This window comes from Salmo salar, chromosome 03 (genome assembly GCF_965601325.2).
Source record: "Salmo salar chromosome 03, fSalSal1, whole genome shotgun sequence".
Lineage (NCBI taxonomy): Eukaryota > Metazoa > Chordata > Actinopteri > Salmoniformes > Salmonidae > Salmo > Salmo salar.
In genome coordinates, this window is record NC_138293.1 from 3,222,104 (window position 1) to 3,245,093 (window position 22,990).

Below are 22,990 nucleotides of genomic sequence, written 5' to 3' on the forward strand. Positions count from 1 at the left end.
TATTGTAAAGTGGTTGTTCCACTGGATATCATAAGGTGAATGCACCAACTTGTAAGTCGCTCTGGATAAGAGCGTCTGCTAAATGACTTAAATGTAATGTAAATGTGTACAACGTAAAACACCAAATAATGCATTCAGAGCAGATTTAGGCCGATACCCGCTAATTATCAAAATCCAGAATAGAGCCGTTAAATTCTTCAACCACCTAAAAGGAAGCGATTCCCAAACCTTCCATAACAAAGCCATCACCTACAGAGAGATGAACCTGGAGAAGAGTCCCCTAAGCAATCTGGTCCTGGGGCTCTGTTCACAAACAGACCCCACAGAGCCCCAGGACAGCAACACAATTAGACCCAACCAAATCATGAGAAAACGAAAAGATAATTACTTGACACATTGGAAACTAGAATGCTATTTGGCCCTAAACAGAGAGTACACAGTGGCAGAATACCTGACCACTGTGACTGACCCAAACTTAAAGAAAGCTTTGACTATGTACAGACTCAGTGAGCATAGCCTTGCTATTGAGAAAGGCCGCCGTAGCCAGACCCGGCTCTCAAGAGAAGACAGGCTATGTGCACACTGCCCACAAAATGAGGTGGAAACTGAGCTGCACTTCCTAACCTCCTGCCAAATGTATGACCATTTTAGAGACACATATTTCCCTCAGATTACACAGATCCACAACGAATTCAACAACAAACCCAATTTTGATAAACTCCCATATCTACTGGGTGAAATACCACAGTGTTCCATCACAGCAGCAAGATTTGTGACCTGTTGCCACAAGAAAAGGGCAACGAGAGAGAGAGAGAGAGAGAGAGAGAGAGAGAGAGAGAGAGAGAGAGAGAGAGAGAGAGAGAGAGAGAGAGAGAGAGTAATGAAGATGAGTGTGGATGTGTTTACAAAATAAAAAAGGATACAAAACGATGAATAAATTAAAGACGCATCCCAAATGGAACCCTATATCAATCAATCAAATTTATTTTTATATAGCCCTTCGTACATCAGCTGATATTCTCAAAGTGCTGTACAGAAACCCAGCCTAAAACCCCAAACAGCAAGCAAAGCATGTGAAAGAAGCACGGTGGCTAGGAAAAACTCCCTAGGAAAAACTCCCTAGAAAGGCCAAAAACCTAGGAAGAAACCTAGAGAGGAACCAGGCTATGAGGGGTGGCCAGTCCTCTTCTGGCTGTGCAGGGTGGATATTATAACAGAACATGGTCAAAATGTTAAAATGTTAAAATGTTCAGAAATGACCAGCATGGTCAAATAATAATAATCATAGTAGTTGTCGAGGGTGCAACAGGCACGTCCGGTGAACAGGTCAGGGTTCCATAGCCGCAGGCAGAACAGTTGAAACTGGAGCAGCAGCACGGCCAGGTGGACTGGGGACAGCAAGGAGTCATCATACCAGGTAGTCCTGAGGCATGGTCCTAGGGCTCAGGTCCTCCGAGAGAAAGACAGAAAGAGAGAAAGAGAGAATTAGAGAGAGCATATTTAAATTCACACAGGACACCGGATAAGACAAGAGAAATACTCCAGATGTAACAGACTGACCCTAGCCCCCCGACACATAAACTACTGCAGCATAAATACTGGAGGCTGAGACAGGAGGGATCAGAAGACACTGTGGCCCCATCCGATGATACCCCCGGACAGGGCCAAACAGGCAGGATATAACCCCACCCACTTTGCCAAAGCACAGCCCCCACACCACTAGAGGGATGTCTCCAACCACCAACTTACCGTCCTAAGACAAGGCCGAGTATAGCCCACAACGATCTCCGCCATGGCACAACCCAAGGGGGGGGGCGCCAACCCAGACAGGAAGACCACATCAGTGACTCAACCCACTCAAGTGACGCACCCCTCCCATGGACGGCATGGAAGAACACCAGTAAGCCAGTGACTCAGCCCCTGTAAAAGGGTTAGAGGCAGAGAATCCCAGTGGAAAGAGGGGAACCGGCCAGGCAGAGACAGTAAGGGCGGTTCGTTGCTCCAGCCTTTCCGTTCACCTTCACACTCCTGGGCCAGACTATACTTAATCATAGGACCTACTGAAGAGATAAGTCTTCAGTAAAGACTTAAAGGTTGAGACTGAGTCTGTGTATCTCACATTGGTAGGCAGACCATTCCATAAGAATGGAGCTCTATAGGAGAAAGCCCTGCCTCCAGCTGTTTGCTTAGAAATTCTAGGAACAATTAGGAGGCCTGCTTTTTGTGACCGTAGCGTACGTGTAGGTATGTACGGCAGGACCAAATCGGAAAGATAGGTAGGAGCAAGCCCATGTAATGCTTTGTAGGTTAGCAGTAAAACCTTGAAATCAGCCCTTGCCTTAGCAGGAAGCCAGTGTAGGGAGGCTAGCACTGGAGTAATATGATCACATTTTTTGGTTCTAGTCAGGATTCTAGCAGCCGTATTTAGCACTAACTGAAGTTTATTTAGTGCTTTATCCGGGTAGCCGGAAAGTAGAGCATTGCAGTAGTCCAGCCTAGAAGTAACAAAAGCATGGATTAATTTTTCTGCGTCATTTTTGGACAGAAAATTTGTGATTTTTGCAATGTTACGTAGATGGAAGAAAGCTGTCCTTGAAACAGTCTTGATATGTTCTTCAAAAGAGAGATCAGGGTCCAGAGTAACGCCGAGGTCCTTCACAGTTTTATTTGAGACGACTGTACAACTATCCAGATTAATTGTCAGATTCAACAGAAGATCTCTTTGTTTCTTGGGACCTAGAACAAGCATCTCTGTTTTGTCCGAGTTTAAAAGTAGAAAGTTTGCAGCCATCCACTTCTTTATGTCTGAAACACAGGCTTCTAGCGAGGGCAATTTTGGGGCTTCACCATATATAGTGGACTCCTTTCTACCAGGGACAAATGGAACCCTATTCCATATATAGTGGACTCCTTTCTACCAGGGACAAATGGAACCCTATTCCATATATAGTGGACTCCTTTCTACCAGGGACAAATGGAACCCTATTCCATATATAGTGGACTCCTTTCTACCAGGGACAAATGGAACCCTATTCCATATATAGTGGACTCCTTTCCACCAGGGACAAATGGAACCCTATTCCATATATAGTGGACTCCTTTCCACCAGGGACAAATGGAACCCTATTCCATATATAGTGGACTCCTTTCTACCAGGGACAAATGGAACCCTATTCCATATAGTGGACTCCTTTCTACCAGGGACAAATGGAACCCTATTCCATATAGTGGACTCCTTTCTACCAGGGACAAATGGAACCCTATTCCATATATAATGGACTCCTTTCCACCAGGGACAAATGGAACCCTATTCCATATATAGTGGACTCCTTTCTACCAGGGACAAATGGAACCCTATTCCATATATAGTGGACTCCTTTCCACCAGGGACAAATGGAACCCTATTCCATATATAGTGGACTCCTTTCCACCGGGGACTCTATGTAGGTAGTAGGGGAATAGGCTGCCATTGGGATGCAGACGTGATATGATATTTGTTCAGGAGAATCTACACAATCAATTAAATTGACTTATTTTACACACACACACACACACACACACACACACACACACACACACACACACACACACACACACACACACACACACACACACACACACACACACACACACACACACACACACAGCAGTAGAGCACCAGAAGAAGAGAGGTGGTTTGTTTCCATAGATACCATCTCTTGTCCTCTAGTATGGGTAGAGGAATGGGATGGTGTGATCAGAGACGAGGGGCTGTAAAATGGCAATAACATGGTCATTTGTGAGATCTTTGAAAGCAATTAGTAGAGAAACGGAGGCAGTTATGCCCTAGCTAGCTACATAACACATGTTGTTATCAAGCTGCAGTCATGCCCTGAATACATGGCTTTGGGTACAGCCTGTGGGTTCACAGTGGGATGTACCTGTGAGTTGTTGTAGTTCTCAAGAGCGTCACTAGAGGGCAGAGCAGAGTACAGGGTTGACGGTTCACCCTCCTCCTTGGGATCCAGAGGGCTTTTTGGTCCGACTGGTAACCTAACTATAGGATAATATATATATATTAAAAACTGTTTGTCATGTCTATCATTTTTGATATACTGTATCTTGCTTGTTCAATTTTCATTGCATTGAAAGTGAATGGTGAACAAGGTTGAAAGGTAGTTCAAGACCTTGGTGTAAATACAGTTGTATTGTAATTCAGAGAATTTTTATATATATATATATATATATATATATATATATATATATATATATATATATATATATATATATATTAAATAGTGTTAAATAGTGTTAAATCATGTATTTATAAATCAATATTATATATATATATATATATATATACATGATTTAACACTATTTAACGAAACAACAAAGCTGTTAAGCATTTCCAAAAACAAATTCCATATATTCTAAATGAGGAAATAAACTAACTGAATCAGTACATGGCAGGATCAACTCACCCTCATCGAATATGAGTTTGAGTCTCCTGGTTTTGCGTTTGTTGTCACAAAACTCCCTCTCGAAGTCTCCCAGTCCTGAGGTGTACTGGTCCCATGAGATGTCTGGCAGCTGAACCACTCTCTGGGGCCGCGGCAGGTCCAACTCCACCTGAGGTTAGAGATCAGAGGTCAACAGGAAGTGGCCTCGTAGAATTAGACAAAAAATAAAAAAATCACCCCAGGATTCCCCATGTACGGGCAGGAAACATGTGAACTATTTCCCTCGAAAGTAGCCTTTGGGCCCTAACGTTCCACTTTGTCAGATCGCATCAAGGCTTACAGCCAAGACGAGCAGCTGGAAGCTGCCATGTTGAACCACCTGGAGCGACAGCCTCTTGTTGTGGGAAAAAACGGAGGGGGGGGGTATTTGTATAAGAAAGCCTTGTGATTAAATGTCAATTAGATTTGTATGAATTTTTGGATAGAGATGTTTTTTTTATTATTAGAGAGGGAGATATTTATGTTTATTTATTTTCCCTTTTGTACTTTAACTATTTGCTCATTGTTACAACACTTTTTCTATACATAATATGACATTTTAAATGTCTCTATTCATTTGGAACTTCTGTGAGTGTAATGTTTACCGTACATTTTTATTGGGATTATTTCACTTTTGTTAATTATCTATTTCACTTGCTTTGGCATATGTTTTGCATGACAATAAAGCCCTTCAATTGAATTGTGAGTGTGTGAGTGAGTGAGTGAGAGAGAGAGAGATAGAGTCCCCCAGCCACATCATAAATCATACAGGCACAAACGACTTGAGGGCCCAGCACGAATGGTTAATCTCCACCCTGCTACCACGAAAAGACTTCCACCCTGCCAGGACATCACCCTCAACCGCAGTCCCAACACCTCACACAGGAGCAACAGACCAGACCAGACCAGACCAGACCAGACCAGACCAGCGAGATACCCGTCATAACCGCATTATATACCCGTCATAACCGCATCATATACCCGTCATAACCGCATCATATACCCGTCATAACCGCATCATATACCCGTCATAACCGCATCATATACCCGTCATAACCGCATTATATACCCGTCATAACCGCATTATATACCCGTCATAACCGCATTATATACCCGTCATAACCGCATCATATACCCGTCATACCCGCATTATATACCCGTCATAACCGCATTATATACCCGTCATAACCGCATTATATACCCGTCATAACCGCATCATATACCCGTCATAACCGCATCATATACCCGTCATAACCGCATCATATACCCGTCATAACCGCATTATATACCCGTCATAACCGCATTATATACCCGTCATAACCGCATTATATACCCGTCATAACCGCATCATATACCCGTCATACCCGCATTATATACCCGTCATAACCGCATTATATACCCGTCATAACCGCATCATATACCCGTCATAACCGCATCATATACCCGTCATACCCGCATTATATACCCGTCATAACAGCATTATATACCCGTCATACCCGCATTATATACCCGTCATAACCGCATTATATACCCGTCATAACCGCATTATATACCTGTCATACCCGCATTATATACCCGTCATAACCGCATTAATGCTACATATACCTATAATGCTACATATACCTGTTATAACAGGCTGTAAGCTATCGTGTAAAGTACAGTACCTGTTTCTGCAGCTGCTCCACAAAGCTGACGGGGTCTCGGAGAGCTTCTCTCTGCTGTCCGGCCAGACGCTCCAAGTCCAGTATACTCTGAGTTCTCTGGGCCTCCAACACACCTACAGTCTGGAGTAACCTCTGGTAACTGGTGGAGGGGGAGACAGGACAACATGAGTCAGGGAATACAACTTCCAGCACCTGGACAATACATTATTAACTCAGGATGGGTCCCAATTGGTACCGTGGTCAAAAGTAGTGCGCTATATTATAGGGAATAGGGTGCCATTTATGAGGGATCAACACTATAGGAGAAACAGACAGCAGCATGTATGTAAACAGGAAACAGATCAGAGGTAGGTTGTGTCTGTGTCCCAAAACAGGAAACACTCACTCCTCCTCTTCACTCTCTCTCTCCCTCCCATTCTCTCCTCCTCTCTCCCTCCTCCCTCCTCTCTCCCACTCCCTCTCCCTCCTCCTCCTCCTCTCTCCCACTCACTCCTCCTCCTCTCTCCCACTCCCTCCTCCTCATCTCTCCCACTCCCTCCTCCTCCTCCTCCTCCTCTCTCTCTCCTCCTCTACACTCCCTCCTCCTCATCTCTCCCACTCCCTCCTCTCTCCCTCCTCCTCCTCCTCACTCCCACTCCCTCCTCTCTCTCTCCCTCCTCCTCCTCTCTCCCACTCCCTCCTCCCTCCTCCTCCTCTCTCCCTCCTCCTCCTCATCTCTCCCACTCCCTTCTCCTCCTCTCTCCCACTCCCTCCTCCTCCTCCTCTCTCCTCCTCCTCACTCCCACTCCCTCCTCCTCACTCCCACTCCCTCCTCCTCTCTCCCACTCCCTCCTCCTCCTCCTCCTCTCTCCCACTCCCTTCTCCTCTCTCTCTCCCTCCTCCTCACTCCTCCTCCTCCACTCTCCCTCCTCCTCCTCCTCCTCACTCCCTCCTCCTCCTCTCTCCCTCCTCCTCACTCCACTCTGAGGGCAAAATGGGGTGGGGAGGGGGTGGGGTCCTAATGTTTTGCACACTCAGTGTGTGTGTATATATAAAATAAATAAATAAATAAATAATAAATATATATATACACACACACACAGTCATGGCCAAAAGTTTTGAGAATGACACAAAAATTAATTTTCACAAAGTCTGCTGCCTCAGTTTGTATGATGGCAATTTGCATATAGTCCAGAATGTTATGAAGAGTGATCAGATGAATTGCAATTAATTGCAAATTCCCTCTTTGCCATGCAAATGAACTGAATCCCCAAAAATATTTCCATTACATTTCAGCCCTGCCACAAAAGGACCAGCTGACATCATGTCAGTGATTCTCTCGTTAACACAGGTGTGAGTGTTGACGAGGACAAGGCTGGAGATCACTCTGTCATGCTGATTGAGCTCGAATAACAGACTGGAAGCTTCAAAAGGAGGGTGGTGCTTGGAATCATTGTTCTTCCTCTGTCAGCCATGGTTACCTGCAAGGAAACACGTGTCGTCATCGTTGCTTTGCAAAAAAAGGGCTTCACAGGCAAGGATATAAGATTGCACCTAAATCAGCCATTTATCGGATCATCAAGAACTTCAAGGAGAGCGGTTCAATTGTTGTGAAGAAGGCTTCAGGGCGCCCAAGAAAGTCCAGCAAGCGCCAGGACCGTCTCCTAAAGTTGATTCAACTGCGGGATCGGGGCACCACCAGTACAGAGCTTGCTCAGGAATGGCAGCAGGCAGGTGTGAGTGCATCTGCACGCACAGTGAGGCGAAGACTTTTGGAGGATGGCCTGGTGTCAAGAAGGGCAGCAAAGAAGCCACTTCTCTCCAGGAAAAACATCAGGGACAGACTGATATTCTGCAAAAGGTACAGGGATTGGACTGCTGAGGACTGGGGTAAAGTCATTTTCTCTGATGAATCCCCTTTCTGATTGTTTGGGGCATCCGGAAAAAAGCTTGTCCGGAGAAGACAAGGTGAGCGCTACCATCAGTCCTGTGTCATGCCAACAGTAAAGCATCCTGAGACCATTCATGTGTGGGGTTGCTTCTCAGCCAAGGGAGTGGGCTCACTCACAATTTTGTCTAAGAACACAGCCATGAATAAAGAATGGTACCAACACATCCTCCGAGAGCAACTTCTCCCAACCATCCAGGAACAGTTTGGGGACGAACAATGCCTTTTCCAGCATGATGGAGCACCTTGCCATAAGGCAAAAGAGATAACTAAGTGGCTCGGGGAACAAAACATCGATATTTTAGATCCATGGCCAGGAAACTCCCCAGATCTTAATCCCATTGAGAACTTGTGGTCAATCCTCAAGAGGCGGGTGGACAAACAAAAACCCACAAATTCTGACAAACTCCAAGCATTGATTATGCAAGAATGGGCTGCCATCAGACAGGATGTGGCCCAGAAGTTAATTGACAGCATGCCAGGGCGGATTGCAGAGGTCTTGAAAAAGAAGGGTCAACACTGCAAATATTGACTCTTTGCATCAACTTCATGTAATTGTCAATAAAAGCCTTTGACACTTATGAAATGCTTGTAATTATACTTCAGTATTCCATAGTAACATCTGACAAAAATATCTAAAGACACTGAAGCAGCAAACTTTTGTGGAAATTAATATTTGTGTCATTCTCAAAACTTTTGGCCACGACTGAATATATATATCCCATAAACTCCCAATACGAACTCTTTGTTATGCTTGAAGGTCAGGTGGTCTGACTCAAAGTAATACACGTCTGGATCCTCGTCCTCCTGTTGACTTCCTCCTCTTGGCACCTCCTTCCTGTCTAGACCTCCCCTGGTCTCACAGAGCTCCCCACGGCCCGTACTGTCCCACCTTACCCTGTCCCTTCTAGCCCCACCGTTCCCCTGCTCCATGGGGATGGACGGGGGAGACCCCTCCCTGGCCTGGATACTGGAGAATGAGGAGAGGGTAGGAGTAGCGACCAGCTCTCTCCCCGCCTCCACCACCTCCCTCAGAGGGTCCCTGGGAGGGGAACAAGGGCCCACAGCCTTGCCCCCGCCGCAGGCGGCCCTACGGGGCGAAGTCCTCAGGGTGTACCTGTGTTCGTGGGGCTCTGTGAAGGAGGGGGGCGATGTGCCGGAGATAGAGGGGGTGCAAGGTGGGTCTGAGGGTGTTGGGGGGGCTAGCAGTGGCATGGTGGATTCTCCTGAGTTATTGTTGATGTTGTTTACGTTTCTGATGTTGTTGTTGATGATGATGATGCTGGTGAACGACCATCCGTTAATTCCCCCGCCGCAACTCTCCTCCTCCTCGGTCGGTGTCACTTCCACCTCCTCCTCGGTCGCTGTCACCACTTCCTCCTCGGTCGCTGTCACCACTTCCTCCCGACACACTGAGTCCCCCACTACATCCACCTCCTCCTCTCTGACAGACAGGTGGGGAGTAGAGGAGTCCTCCTCAAATGAGACCAAAATAGGAGCAGGACACTCCCCCGAGTCTTTACACTCTTCCTCCTGCCCAGGATCAGAGTCTTTACACTCTTCCTCCTGCCCAGGATCAGAGTCTTTACCTTCCTCCTCCTGCCCAGGATCAGAGTCTTTAAACTCTTCCTCCTGCCCAGGATCAGAGTCTTTACACTCTTCCTCCTGCCCAGGATCAGAGTCTTTAAACTCTTCCTCCTGCCCAGGATCAGAGTCTTTAAACTCTTCCTCCTCCAGCCCAGGATCAGAGTCTTTACACTCTTCCTCCTGCCCAGGATCAGAGTCTTTACACTCTTCCTCCTGCCCAGGATCAGAGTCTTTACACTCTTCCTCCTCCAGCCCAGGATCAGAGTCTTTACACATCTCCTTCTGCCCAGGATCAGAGTCTTTACACTCTTCCTCCTCCAGCCCAGGATCAGAGTCTTTACACTCTTCCTCCTCCAGCCCAGGATCAGAGTCTTTACACATCTCCTCCTGCCCAGGATCAGAGTCTTTACACTCTTCCTCCTGCCCAGGATCAGAGTCTTTACACTCTTCCTCCTGCCCAGGATCAGAGTCTTTACACTCTTCCTCCTGCCCAGGATCAGAGTCTTTACACTCTTCCTCCTCCAGCCCAGGATCAGAGTCTTTACACATCTCCTCCTGCCCAGGATCAGAGTCTTTACACTCTTCCTCCTGCCCAGGATCAGAGTCTTTACACTCTTCCTCCTGCCCAGGATCAGAGTTTCTACAAGGCACTATGGGGTCTGGGGGCGAGGGGCAGGGCGCCCCCCTCTGGCTGCCGTTCAGCAGTGCTGGACCGGGACCTGGACAGGTGGTGTTGGAGGCAGCGCTGAGACACAGGGAGTTTGTCTGAGCATCAGGGCTACTGCTGGTCTGCCCAAGCCTGCTACTGGACTTATGGGAGTTGGAGTTCAGGGGCTGCTGAGCATGGCCGTCGCTCTCAATATGGCCGCCGACGTCATCCTCCTCCTCTCCTTCCTCCTTGTTGAGGTCAGGTGAAGAAGAGGAAGGGGAAGCTGCGGTGGAGTTTTGTCTGAGCAGGTCGCCCCCTTCACTGTTCTCCTTGACAGTCGTTAAGGGGGCACAGTGGGAGGCGGCGATGACGGGCACAGGGGGCGCAGACGGGAGGTCATCCTTGGATCCATGCGACTCCCCAGAGCGGAGGCACCGTTTGGCCCTTTTGTGGAGCGGCGAGGCATCCCTCCCCACAGCACCCGACGTCTCCTTGCGCCTCCCTTCACAGTTCTCAACCTTCTCCGAACCACCAACACCCTCTCTCTCTGAGCAGGACAGGACCCTCTTCCTGGGGCTTGACCATGTCTCCCCGTCCACCGAGGCGGCCTTGTGGTGGGCTACCTTTCCCCGGTGACCCCTAGGCTTCTCTGAGGCACCGGCCTGGTCGTCCTGTCTCTTCTTGGGAGAGCGTGGGGCCTTGCTGCCGGGGAGGGGTGAACCCTGACCCTCATCCGGCTGGGCGATACTGCGATTCCTGAGGGTTCGGCCACAGAAGTTCTCGTCCAATCCATTGAGCCCGACCGATGACCTTGTGACGCGCGAGGAACGTGACGCGGCCATGCCAAGGCGGGCGGCTACCGGCGTCTCATCGTGCTGCTCGCTCCTCTGCTACAGAACGGGGGCACCTGGGAGCATAGAGGAGACAGAGGTTATAAAGCTTCGTAAGGGATCCATTAGGCTTTAAATTATTCATCTAGGGGCTTAAGTCCTAAAGGAAATTTACTTGAAAGGGAAAAATCTTTTATAAGAAAAACATGTTTTTATATCAACATAGAACGCTGAACCAGGTTCTATCAACGCTGAACCAGGTTCAGCGTTGGGAGATGTTATACTGACAGAGGGTGAATAAGGTAAGAGAATCAGAGATGCTACAGCTGAAGTCGGAAGTTTACATACACTTAGGTTGGAGTCATTAAAACTCGTTTTTTCAAACCACTCCACAAATTTCTCGTTAACAAACTATAGTTTTGGCAAGTCGGTTAGGACATCTACTTTGTGCATGACACAAGTACAATTTCCAACATGTTTACAGACAGATTATTTCACTTAATCACAATTCCTGTGGGTCAGAAGTTTACATACACTAAGTTGACTGTGCCTTTAAACAGCTTGGAAAATTCCAGAAAATGATGTCATGACTTTAGAAGATTCTGACAGGCTAATTGATATCATTTGAGTCAATTGGAGGTGTACCTGTGGATGCATTTCAAGGCCTACCTTCAAACTCAGTGCCTCTTTGCTTGACATCATGGGAAAATCAAATCAGTCTGATTCATCCTTGGGAGCAATTTCCAAACGCCTGAAGGTACCACGTTCAACTGTACAAAAAAATAGTACACAAGTATAAACCCCATGGGACCAGGCAGCCGTCATACCGCTCTGGAAGGAGACGCGTTCTGTCTCCTAGAGATGAACGTACTTTGGTGCGAAAAGTGCAAATCAATCCCAGAACAGCAGCAAAGGACCTTGTGAAGATGCTGGAGGAAACAGGTACAAAACGAGTCCTATATCCACAGTAAAACGAGTCCTATATTGACATGACCTGAAAGGCCGCTCAGCAAGGAAGAAGCCACTGTTCCAAAACCGCCATAAAAAAGCCAGACTACGGTTTTCAACTGCACATGGGGACAGAGATCGTACTTTTTGGAGAAATGTCCTCTGGTCTGATGAAACAAAAATATAACTGTTTGGCCATAATGACCATCGTTATGTTTAGAGGAAAAATGGGGAGGCTTGCAAGCCGAAGAATACCATCCCAACCGTGAAGCACGGGGGTGGCAGCATCATGTTGTGGGGGTGCTTTGCTGCAGGAGGGACTGGTGCACTTCACAAAATAGATGGCATCATGAGGACGGAAAATGATGTGGATATATTGAAGCAACATCTCAAGACATCAGTCAGGAAGTTAAAGCTTGGTCACAAATGGGTCTTCCAAATGGACAATGACCCCAAGCATACTTCCGAAGTTGTGGCAAAATGGCTTAAGGACAACAAAGTCAAGGTATTAGAGTGGCCATCACAAAGCCCTGACCTCAATCCTATAGAAGATTTGAGAGCAGAACTGAAAAAGTGTGTGTGAGCAAGGAGGCCTACAAACCTGACTCAGTTACAGCAGCTCTGTCAGGAGGAATGGGCCAAAATTCACCCAACTTATTGTGGGAAGCTTGTGGAAGGCTACCCGAAACGTTTGACCCAAGTTACACAATTTAAAGGCAATGTTACCAAATACCAATTGAGTATATGTAAACTTCTGACCCACTTGGAATGCGATGAAAGAAATAAAAGCTGAAATAAATCATTCTCTCTACTATTATTCTGACATTTCACATTCTTAAAATAAAGTGGTGATCCTAATTGACCTAAGACAGGGAATTTTTATTAGGATTAAATGTCAGGAATTGTGAAAAACTGAGTTTAAAATGTATTTGGCTAAGGTGAATGTAAACTTCCGACTTCAACTGTACACTGACAGAGGGTGAATAAGGGCAGGGCAGTATCTTTCATCTCGTGCCAGTTCAAAGAAATGTCAGCCTAGCTTTGATGATTCAGCTGTGAGTGCTCTGTGTGGGGAAACAAGTAGACTGGAGCACTAGGTCGCATCCCAAATGGTACCCTATATAGCGCACTACTTTTCGAAGGGCCATAGGACTCTCTGGTCAAAAATAGTGCGCTAGATAGGGAGCCATTTGGGGTCTCGCTCTCTCAATACCACCCCAGACCTTCATTCCTTTTTTTTCTCATCTCTCTCTCTCTCCTCTCTCTCTCTCTCTCTCTCTCTCTCTCTCTCTCTCTCTCTCTCTCTCTCTCCTCTCTCTCTCTCTCTCTCTCTCTCCTCTCTCTCTCTCTCTCTCTCTCTCTCTCTCTCTCTCTCTCTCTCTCTCTCTCTCTCTCTCTCTCTCTCTCTCTCTCTCACTCTCTCTCTCACACACACACACACACACACACACACACACACACACACACAAAACGCTGGTAATCTGACTGGTCTCCAGTCAGAGACCGCATTTATTTAGGGAGATGTCAAAACATTACCTTTTCATTCAAGACAGGAGAAACATTGTTTAAGATGATAATAAATGTTAGAGAAACAAGTTGAGGGGAAAAAGTAACTAACTTTCAAGCAAGTCAAGCTAGCTTGACGGGGGGGGCCATTTTAACCATTGCCTCATGCATGGGAAATGGCCCCCCATGGTGGAACACAGAACACGACATCAATTACAACTAGGGACAAAGTTTTTATATATTTTTTTATTTAACTAGGCAAGTCAGTTAGGAACAAATTCTTATTTACAATGGACGGCATTCCCCCGGCCTAACCCGGACGACGCTGGGTCAATTGTGCGCCACCGTATGGGAAAAGTACCCTTGCTGCATAAACTCTGACCTCATCACCTTCTCGGGTCTCTATATCTACAACTCATTGCCCTTGACCACATAAAGAATCGGGCTTGCCATTCCGTTTCCTACCTGGCATTTAGAATAGGCCTATAAATAGTTCAAATCAGTGCTTCTTAAATTATGGGTCTGGACCCAGAGTGGGCCCTGGGTATCCCTGTAGCTCAGTTGGTAGAGCATGGTGTTTGCAACGCCAGGGTTGTGGGTTCGATTCCCACGGGGGGCCAGCACAGGGAAGAAATGTATGCATTCACTACTGTAAGTCGCTCTGGATAAGAGCGTCTGCTAAATGACTAAAATGTAAAAAAAAATGTAAAAAATGGGTATGTGAGAGTTGCGAGTTAAGGCTGTTGGAGGGCGTTTTGGGTCGCAAGAGGATGGTTAATATCTCATTTGGGTCTCAAACAGATACTTTATTAATAATTATATTTTTTAAATTAATTTAACCTTTATTAAAGTAGGTAAGACAGTTAAGAATAAATTCTTATTTACAATGACGGCCTACCTCAGCCAAACAGCTGTTCAGTCTGTCAATAACACAAGTATAAACCTGTACTACTGGGCACCGAGGTTAAATTGCTACAGCTGTAGACAACACAGCATAATGGTTTCCTCCTTAATAACACCCCATAGAGCTCTCTCCACACCACCACCACCCCATAGAGCTCTCTCCACACCACCACCCCCCCATAGAGCTCTCCACACCACCACCCCCCCATAGAGCTCTCTACACACCACCACCACCACCCCATAGAGCTCTCTACACACCACCACCACCCCATAGAGCTCTCTACACACCACCCCCCCATAGAGCTCTCTACACCACCACCACCCCATAGAGCTCTCTACACACCACCACCACCCCATAGAGCTCTCTACACACCACCACCCCATAGAGCTCTCTACACCACCACCACCCCATAGAGCTCTCTACACACCACCACCCCATAGAGCTCTCTACACCACCACCACCACCACCCCATAGAGCTCTCTACACCACCACCACCACCCCATAGAGCTCTCTACACACCACCACCACCACCCCATAGAGCTCTCTACACCACCACCACCACCCCATAGAGCTCTCTACACACCACCACCCCATAGAGCTCTCTACACACCACCCCCCCATAGAGCTCTCTCCACACCACCACCACCACCCCATAGAGCTCTCTACACCACCACCACCCCATAGAGCTCTCTACACACACCACCACCACCACCCCATAGAGCTCTCTACACCACCACCACCCCATAGAGCTCTCTACACCACCACCACCCCATAGAGCTCTCTACACCACCACCACCACCCCATAGAGCTCTCTACACACCACCACCACCCCATAGAGCTCTCTACACACCACCACCACCCCATAGAGCTCTCTACACACCACCACCACCCCATAGAGCTCTCTACACACCACCACCACCCCATAGAGCTCTCTACACCACCACCACCACCCCATAGAGCTCTCTACACACCACCACCACCCCATAGAGCTCTCTACACACCACCACCACCCCATAGAGCTCTCTACACCACCACCACCACCCCATAGAGCTCTCTACACACCACCACCACCCCATAGAGCTCTCTACACACCACCACCACCCCATAGAGCTCTCTACACCACCACCACCACCCCATAGAGCTCTCTACACACCACCACCACCCCATAGAGCTCTCTACACCACCACCACCACCCCATAGAGCTCTCTACACACCACCACCACCCCATAGAGCTCTCTACACCACCACCACCACCCCATAGAGCTCTCTACACACCACCACCACCACCCCATAGAGCTCTCTACACCACCACCACCACCCCATAGAGCTCTCTACACCACCACCACCACCCCATAGAGCTCTCTACACCACCACCACCACCCCATAGAGCTCTCTACACACCACCACCACCCCATAGAGCTCTCTACACCACCACCACCACCCCATAGAGCTCTCTACACACCACCACCACCCCATAGAGCTCTCTACACACCACCACCACCCCATAGAGCTCTACACACCACCACCACCCCATAGAGCTCTCTACACACCACCACCACCCCATAGAGCTCTCTACACACCACCACCACCCCATAGAGCTCTCTACACCACCACCACCACCCCATAGAGCTCTCTACACACCACCACCACCCCATAGAGCTCTCTACACACCACCACCCCATAGAGCTCTCTACACACCACCACCACCACCCCATAGAGCTCTCTACACACCACCACCACCCCATAGAGCTCTCTACACACCACCACCACCCCCCATAGAGCTCTCTACACACCACCACCACCCCATAGAGCTCTCTACACACCACCACCACCCCATAGAGCTCTCTACACCGACCACCACCCACCCCCATAGAGCTCTCTACACACCACCACCACCACCCCATAGAGCTCTCTACACCACCACCACCACCCCATAGAGCTCTCTACACACCACCACCACCCCATAGAGCTCTCTACACCCACCACCACCCCATAGAGCTCTCTACACCACCACCACCACCCCACACACCCCCCGACACACCACCACCCCCATAGAGCTCTCTACACCACCACCACCACCCCATAGAGCTCTCTACACACCACCACCACCCCATAGAGCTCTCTACACACCACCACCACCCCATAGAGCTCTCTACACACCACCACCACCCCATAGAGCTCTCTACACCACCACCACCACCACCCCATAGAGCTCTCTACACCACCACCACCACCCCATAGAGCTCTCTACACACACCACCACCACCCCATAGAGCTCTCTACACACCACCACCACCCCATAGAGCTCTCTACACACCACCACCACCCCATAGAGCTCTCTACACACCACCACCACCCCATAGAGCTCTCTACACCACCACCACCACCCCATAGAGCTCTCTACACCACCACCACCCCATAGAGCTCTCTACACCCACCACCACCACCCCATAGAGCTCTCTACACCACCACCACCACCCCATAGAGCTCTCTACACCACCACCACCACCACCCATAGAGCTCTCTACACCACCACCACCACCCCATAGAGCTCTCTACACACCACCACCACCACCCCATAGAGCTCTCTACACACCACCACCACCCCATAGAGCTCTCTACACACCACCACCACCCCATAGAGCTCTCTACACACCACCACCACCCCATAGAGCTCTCTACACACCACCACCACCCCATAGAGCTCTCTACACACCACCACCACCCCATAGAGCTCTCTACACACCACCACCACCCCATAGAGCTCTCTACACACCACCACCACCCCATAGAGCTCTCTACACACCACCACCACCACCCCATAGAGCTCTCTACACACCACCACCACCCCATAGAGCTCTCTACACACCACCACCACCCCCCCATAGAGCTCTCTACACACCACCACCACCCCCCATAGAGCTCTCTACACACCACCACCACCCCATAGAGCTCTCTACACACCACCACCACCCCATAGAGCTCTCTACACACCACCACCACCCCATAGAGCTCTCTACACCACCACCACCACCCCATAGAGCTCTCTACACACCACCACCACCCCATAGAGCTCTCTACACACCACCACCACCACCCCATAGAGCTCTCTACACCACCACCACCACCCCATAGAGCTCTCTACACCACCACCACCACCCCATAGAGCTCTCTACACACCACCACCACCCCATAGAGCTCTCTACACCACCACCACCACCCCATAGAGCTCTCTACACACCACCACCACCCCATAGAGCTCTCTCTACACACCACCACCACCCCATAGAGCTCTCTACACACCACCACCACCCCATAGAGCTCTCTACACACCACCACCACCCCATAGAGCTCTCTACACACCACCACCACCCCATAGAGCTCTCTACACACCACCACCACCCCATAGAGCTCTCTACACACCACCACCCCATAGAGCTCTCTACACCACCACCCCATAGAGCTCTCTACACCACCACCACCCCATAGAGCTCTCTACACACCACCACCACCCCATAGAGCTCTCTACACACCACCACCCCCATAGAGCTCTCTCTACACACCACCACCACCCCATAGAGCTCTCTACACACCACCACCACCACCCCATAGAGCTCTCTACACCACCACCACCCCATAGAGCTCTCTACACACCACCACCACCCCATAGAGCTCTCTACACACCACCACCACCCCATAGAGCTCTCTACACCACCACCACCACCCCATAGAGCTCTCTACACCACCACCACCACCACCCCATAGAGCTCTACACACCACCACCCCATAGAGCTCTCTACACACCACCACCACCCCATAGAGCTCTCTACACCACCACCACCACCCCCCCATAGAGCTCTCTACACACCACCACCACCCCATAGAGCTCTCTACACACCACCACCACCCCATAGAGCTCTCTACACCACCACCACCACCCCATAGAGCTCTCTCTACACCACCACCACCACCCCATAGAGCTCTCTACACACCACCACCACCCCATAGAGCTCTCTACACACCACCACCACCCCATAGAGCTCTCTACACACCACCACCACCCCATAGAGCTCTCTACACACCACCACCACCCCATAGAGCTCTCTCTACACCACCACCACCCCATAGAGCTCTCTCTACACACCACCACCCCCCCATAGAGCTCTCTACACACCACCACCACCACCCCATAGAGCTCTCTACACACCACCACCACCCCATAGAGCTCTCTACACCACCACCACCACCCCATAGAGCTCTCTCTACACCACCACCACCCCATAGAGCTCTCTACACACCACCACCACCCCATAGAGCTCTCTACACACCACCACCACCCCATAGAGCTCTCTCTACACCACCACCACCCCATAGAGCTCTCTACACACCACCACCCCCCCATAGAGCTCTCTACACCACCACCACCCCATAGAGCTCTCTACACCACCACCACCCCATAGAGCTCTCTACACACCACCACCACCCCATAGAGCTCTCTACACACCACCACCACCACCCCATAGAGCTCTCTACACACCACCACCACCCCATAGAGCTCTCTACACCACCACCACCCCATAGAGCTCTCTACACCACCACCACCACCCCATAGAGCTCTCTACACACCACCACCACCACCCCATAGAGCTCTCTACACACCACCACCACCCCATAGAGCTCTCTACACACCACCACCACCCCATAGAGCTCTCTACACACCACCACCACCCCATAGAGCTCTCTACACACCACCACCACCCCATAGAGCTCTCTACACACCACCACCACCACCCCATAGAGCTCTCTACACACCACCACCACCCCATAGAGCTCTCTACACACCACCACCACCACCCCATAGAGCTCTCTACACACCACCACCACCACCCCATAGAGCTCTCTACACACCACCACCACCCCCCCATAGAGCTCTCTACACACCACCACCACCACCCCATAGAGCTCTCTACACACCACCACCACCCCATAGAGCTCTCTACACCACCACCACCACCCCATAGAGCTCTCTACACACCACCACCACCCCATAGAGCTCTCTACACACCACCACCACCCCATAGAGCTCTCTACACACCACCACCACCACCCCATAGAGCTCTCTACACCACCACCACCACCCCATAGAGCTCTCTACACACCACCTGGTACGGCAACCACACCCCCTACAACCTCAGGGCTCTCCAGAGGATGGTGCGGTCTGCCCAACGCATCACCGGGGGCAAACTACCAGCCCTCCAGGACACCTACACCACCCGATGTCACAGGAAGGCCAAAAAGATCATCAAGGACAACAACCACCCGAGCCACTGCCTGTTCACCCCACTATCATCCAGAAGGCGAGGTCAGTACAGGTGCATCAAAGCTGGAACTAAAAAACAGCTTCTATCTCCAGGCCATCAGACTGTTAAACAGCCATCACTAACTCAGAGAGGCTGCTGCCTATAGACATAGACTAGAAATCACTGGCCACTTTAATAATGGAACACTAGTCACTTTAATAACGTTTACATATCTGGCATTACTCATCTCATATGTATATACTGTATTATATTTTACTGCATCTTAGTCTATGTATTACTAATCTCATATGTATATACTGTATTCTATACTATTCTACTGTATCTTAGTCTATGTATTACTCATCTCATATGTATATACTGTATTCTATACTATTCTACTGTATCTTAGTCTATGTATTACTCATCTCATATGTATATACTGTAATCTATCCTATCCTACTGTATCTTAGTCTATGTATTACTCATCTCATATGTATATACTGTATTCTATACTATTCTACTGTATCTTAGTCTATGCCGCATTGCTCGTCCATATATTTATATATTCTTAATTCCATTCCTCTACTTAGATGGGTGTGTATTGGGTTTATGTTGTGAAAATGTTAGATATTAATTGTTAGATATTACTGCATAGTCAGAGCTAGAAACACAAGCATTTCGCTACACTCGCAATAACATCTGCTAATCACATTTTATTTGACACACCCACCCCACAGAGCCAGACACACACCACCCCAGAGAGGAGGGGTGTTGACAGAAGGAAGGGGGGTGTTGTCAGACAGACAGACAGACAGACAGACAGACAGACGGAAGGAAGGAAGGGTGGGTGTTGTCAGTCAGACAGACAGACAGATATTTGCTTATGCAGGCAGAGGGTCTTTGAGGCATTATGCAGGGAAGGGATGGGCAACAGGTAGGCAAGTGGATCAATTTCCCATGATGTTAATTTATGTACGTCACAAATGGCAATCCTATTTACTATATAGTGCACTACTTTTGACCAGAGCCCTAAGCACTAAATACTGCACTATTTCTGACCAGAGCCCTATGATTCCATTTCAGGCACAGGCGTGTTTGGCAAGTTCAGCTGGCCTAGCCAAGTGTCTGGCAACATGAAAACATTAGATGCGACAGCACTAGACATCATTTCAACGTCTCCAAGTCTAACTTTTATATGTCAAGCATAAATTACTTCCTGCCCAGGGCGCGTTGCATAACATCAACTTTAAATTGAGACGTGCTTACACTATGCATGCACTTGCTTTTCTAAAGTCTACCCGTCGTGACAGTTATATCCAATTCGTTTACAAGCTAGGTTTTATAACCGTGTAAACAAATAAAGTCACAACAACAATAAAAACCGAATTAAACCGCGTGTGAAAGGAAAGCTGATAGCTAGCTACCTTGATTGGTTATAGGTAACGGTGGAGTAGCTAGTAGATCTGTGATCCAACTGCACTAATTCAATAGAGTTAAACAATGGAGTAATTTAGTTTAGTTTTTGTCCTCACCCTCTATCTTTACTTCACCATATATATATATATATATATATATATCTCCATTCAGCAGACCTGACTGACTACACCAAATCCCCGGCATGGCACTACAGCCGACAGGCAGGGAGCACCGTCAAGCCCAAAGTTGGACAACACTGATGCCGCAGGGCTCTTAAAGTATTTCCTTGGTTAACTCCAAATACGGTAGTTACTATTTTACCAGAGACCTCGGTTAACTACGCCATGGTTATACTGTGTTAATCTTATACCCAATGCTAACTACTAAACTAGCGTTAGCTGGCTAACATCGAACCGTTAGCCCACATGCTATAACCAAACATATTAAAATGCAAACAAAATGTGCAAGCTTGGTCGCACCCTAATGAATTATGCACCATAAAACTGTTTGCCAACAAATATCTGCCTTTCTCATCCGTTTTTATCGCAAAGTTAGCAAGTGGCCGGATAACAAAAACGTTAGCTAACAAGTTAGCTTTGTTTTATTACATGAAATAAAAGTAGTAACGTTTAGCTAGCTAGCTTAGCGGTTTAGTTACAATTGCAATTAGCGCACCGGATAGTTACCTAATATTTAGTAGTTATATATCAGTGTTAAAATAATGCTTCGCTATTGAGAAATTGGTTTATATTCAAATTAAAGTATAATGACAAGCTATCGAATACTAAAAGCAAGTTAGTTGATAATCGCATAGCTTAATTACCAATTGGTAGCTAACGTTAGACGGGCATTAAGCGGTTGCCTAGCTACTATGAGCTAGCAGGGGTAGCTAACGTTAGACGGGCATTAAGCGGTTGCCTAGCTACTATGAGCTAGCAGGGGTAGCTAACGTTAGACGGGCATTAAGCGGTTGCCTAGCTACTATGGGATAGCTAACGTTAGACGGGCATTACGCGGTTGCCTAACTACTATGAGCTAGCAGGGATAGCTAACGTTAGACGGGCATTACGCGGTTGCCTAACTACTATGAGCTAGCAGGGATAGCTAACGTTAGACGGGCATACGCGGTTGCCTAGCTACTATGAGCTAGCAGGGATAGAAGATGAGGAACTACTCCGTGTTGTTAACTCCTGTGGCTAGCCTGCTGCTAACCGCGGCTAGTAGCCGATTGTTCCTGACCAAAAAACTACTTTCCTAAAGCATTCGCATGCATAACGACCTCACTATTAGTCGACTTCACAAAAAAAAATATATATACATATATATCCAGTAGATAAGTCTATGCTTCACTTCTGATCACACTTGATCGCGACCGACTAAATCGTTTATTGTAAAAATAATAATAATAAAAAAAACTGGTTTATGAAGCTAGCTAGAGAATTACACTCACCTCACTTCCGCAAATCGTGTGCTGCACACTCGGCAGCAGACATATTTTCTATCCAGTCAACGGGTCCGTGTGTGTGTGTGTGTGTTCTGCCTAGTTCCACAACTTGTCAAAATGAAACACTACATTTTTCCTGTTGCAAGGAGAACAGTAAAGATATCTTTAGCCCCTGGACTAGGCTGTGTGTAGCTCGTTCTACCAATGCCATGTCTCACTTGAAGGTCAAAACAATATCTATAATGTTATTAGTCAGAATCCAGAAATAAAGGGTCGCTTATAATGACATTAGTATTTCAGAGATGTTCCGATTAGTTGGTAAAACAAAAACAAAAAG

General features: G+C 48.1%; 1 protein-coding gene across 3 annotated transcripts in view; it reads right to left on the bottom strand.

Moving 5' to 3' along the window:
- Nucleotides 1-22,877, bottom strand: part of LOC106596422 (uncharacterized) — a 44,410-nt gene extending 21,533 nt beyond the window's left edge. Inside the window, exons 1-6 of one of the 3 annotated variants that reach the window (XM_082973179.1) lie at nucleotides 22,660-22,874; nucleotides 8,812-11,212; nucleotides 6,143-6,281; nucleotides 4,461-4,608; nucleotides 3,921-4,036; nucleotides 962-1,450 (exon numbers count right to left, since the gene is read on the bottom strand). In XM_082973179.1, the coding sequence (XP_082829305.1) occupies nucleotides 1,409-1,450; nucleotides 3,921-4,036; nucleotides 4,461-4,608; nucleotides 6,143-6,281; nucleotides 8,812-11,147 (2,781 nt within the window). In that variant the 5' untranslated portion in view covers nucleotides 11,148-11,212; nucleotides 22,660-22,874 and the 3' untranslated portion in view covers nucleotides 962-1,408. Of the gene's footprint in view, nucleotides 1-961; nucleotides 1,451-3,920; nucleotides 4,037-4,460; nucleotides 4,609-6,142; nucleotides 6,282-8,811; nucleotides 11,213-11,804; nucleotides 13,336-22,659 lie in introns of those variants that run through there. The other 2 variants (XM_082973177.1, XM_082973178.1) reach the window with 2 other exon arrangements.
- Between the last annotated feature and the right edge of the window lie 113 nt (nucleotides 22,878-22,990).